Consider the following 2,684-nt stretch of genomic DNA (forward strand, 5'->3'; position numbering starts at 1 on the left):
TAATGTATCTTCTTTCAGCCTTCTTTTTTGGTCAAAGTGAAGAGAAGCAGAAAAAGGAGGATGAGATCTCCATTGTGCCGGTCAAAGCCGACCCCGCTTGCTTCCACATCTGCGGCGGTACACAGGCTAAAGTAGATGCAGCCAAGAAGTGGATAACTGACCTAATAGTCAACGAACAAACCAGTATGCCCATAACTGACAACATCATCTTAGACCTGTCAAAGGCAGAATCTCAGCTCATCAACGACATCCAAAAGAAAATGGGGGTGACCATCCGAATGGAGAACATAGACTCCCAGGCTTCGCTCATCGTGGAAGGACTCAGCAAGGACGTGATCAAAGCCATGGGCGAGATCGGCAATATTCTAAACAAAGTTAGGAACAAGCAGGAGTTGGACAAGAAGGTGGAGCTGGCAGGGGCAGTGGCAGACTGGCAGTACCAACTGCAGGGGCAGCGATTTCAGAGTTTTGATGCACTGACAAACTACGAGCTTGAGCATGCACTGCAACAGGATCAAAAATCTGTAAACATCAAAGTCCAGGGAAAAGACTACACCGCCAGCCTACCTGAAGGACCAGCCACAGACAAGAAGGGAAACACTCTGCAAATTATACGAATCGATAAACTAAAAGGTGAGATTCAGCTGTTGTATCTTTACATGTGTAATTCTGATGTCAAAATAACTGAAAGCTCTTGTTTGAAATCTAGGTGATGATATTCCTCCACACTGGGAACCTATGCCTGCCAAAACCACCTGTTTGCTTACCAATGTCCAGACTGGTACCCCAGAGTACAATGAAGTTCTCAAATTGTTTCAGGCTACCTGCAACCGAAACGTGATAAAGGTACCCTCTTACTCATGTTTTTGAAGTATGTTTTTGAAAAAACTTTACCGTATGGGTGACTTTTGGTGAAAATTTATAGTGAAACACTTTTCTTCAGATTGAGAGAGTCCAGAATCCTGCACTGTGGAAGAGTTTACAAATCAAGAAGAACGAGCTGGAAACGAGAAATGGTCATCAGAACAACGAGAAGCGCCTTTTTCACGGCACCTCTGAAGACACGGTGAAAATCATCAACGAACGAGGCTTCAACAGGGTCTATGCTGGAAAAAACGGTACGACATCCATAGGTTTACTTTCCATTTCCAAGAGCTTTAGATGATGAAGGCTCACTTTTCTTTGAGTTGAGTCATTGTATCTAATTAAATATTCATGTTTTATTTTTTAATTTCAAAACTAGGGTGTGCGCTTTATAATGCCAAATCTCAAATAAAGGTTAAAAAAAATGTCTTTGACACATGTAGTAGTGCTAATCCAGCTCGGTAGTGATGTCACAGGAAGTTTTAGGAAGACTTGGGTACCATGACAAAAAGCCAACGGAGCTTAAAAGTGGACAACATAACGTAAGCTAAGCTAACATTAGCGCAAACTTATTAGCTAAATGTTGTCTGTGTATCCCTACAACCTCTACCCCATCAGAGCGATATTTCTCTGCCGAAGGAACATCTGCTCACAAAATATATCAAGTCTTTCTGCAAGACATGTAGAAATGCTCATTTTCATGGCTACAAGCTAGAGTTTAGAACCATATATAGTCAGAGTCTAGTTAAGTTGAATACAGTTGAGAGCGCTCAGCACCATCATTCCGAGTCATTGAGACTAAAACTTTATATTGGGTGAAAAATAGTTCCTTTGTTTCAGATGCCGACCTCATTTGATTGACTGTCTTGTTTAAATGCCAGAAATAAATAAAGGAATCTAGCTGTATGAGTAAAGGTTTAATAAACTATCGTCCTAATTGTCTTTATTTTTAGTAAGCATATAGCTTAAACAATTAAAGTTTAAAGCTAATGATGGTTAAAATGTGTGTTTTACATCTAATTTACGCATGATCCGATTAGTCGACAAGTAAAAAAAAAAAAAAACAGTGATTAGTCGACTATAAACATAATGGTTTGTTGCAGTCTAACGTTATATCCGCCATTTAGAAAAAAAAAGCAGTGACCATGGTGTTCGAATTGGTTTCAAAATCCAGGACACTAGAAAGTCCTGCACTTTATAGTCTTTTAGTAGTTGGTGATTAGGGTGGGAATTCGGACATAGTACCGGTGTTTCTTCGCTAGTTAACTTGCTGTTGATGTTGATGGAATAGTCCATTGCTGCAAAGAGATGGTGGATGACGAAGCACTTTCACATTAACAACCTCAAGTGATTTTTTAAATTTTTTTAACAGAATTAAATTATTTTAGGTGTGGAAATTATGAAATTATTAAAAAAACGTAAATATTTTAGATGGCAAAGGTAGACAATTGCCTACCTTTGCCTAATAGTATGTCCGCCTCTAACTTTTCTTTGTCTACCAAAGACCTCTTGTCTCTTCTTAATTATTTTGGATTGCATTTTCATACTTCCTCTAAATAAAATAGTTTGTTTTATAGTTTATTGCTAATTCCCATTCATAACTTTTTTAATATGAGCAACCAATAGAAGAAACAGTATACAGTCTTCAAATTGTACATATTTATGTACTTGTGTAAATTCACCAAATTATATTTGAATAACATTTACTTAAAGTACTTAAATATGTAAAGTTCAGTCCTCTGTTTGGTGGATCGGTTCCGTTAAAATTCTATTGTCTCTTTTCCAGCTGCATGCTACGGGAACGGCACTTACTTTGCTGT

The 2,684-nt window shown here is 38.3% G+C and overlaps 1 protein-coding gene across 1 annotated transcript in view; it reads left to right on the forward strand.

The window, feature by feature from the left end:
- parp14rs1 (poly(ADP-ribose) polymerase family member 14-related sequence 1) overlaps positions 1 to 2,684 on the forward strand; it is a gene marked incomplete at its 5' end in the record, with an annotated part of 13,487 nt that overhangs the window by 9,949 nt on the left and 854 nt on the right. The window contains 3 exon segments of the mRNA XM_024286995.2: positions 19 to 633; positions 710 to 846; positions 944 to 1,118. Of these exon segments, the coding sequence (XP_024142763.1) occupies positions 19 to 633; positions 710 to 846; positions 944 to 1,118 (927 nt within the window).

This window comes from Oryzias melastigma, linkage group LG21 (genome assembly GCF_002922805.2).
Source record: "Oryzias melastigma strain HK-1 linkage group LG21, ASM292280v2, whole genome shotgun sequence".
Lineage (NCBI taxonomy): Eukaryota > Metazoa > Chordata > Actinopteri > Beloniformes > Adrianichthyidae > Oryzias > Oryzias melastigma.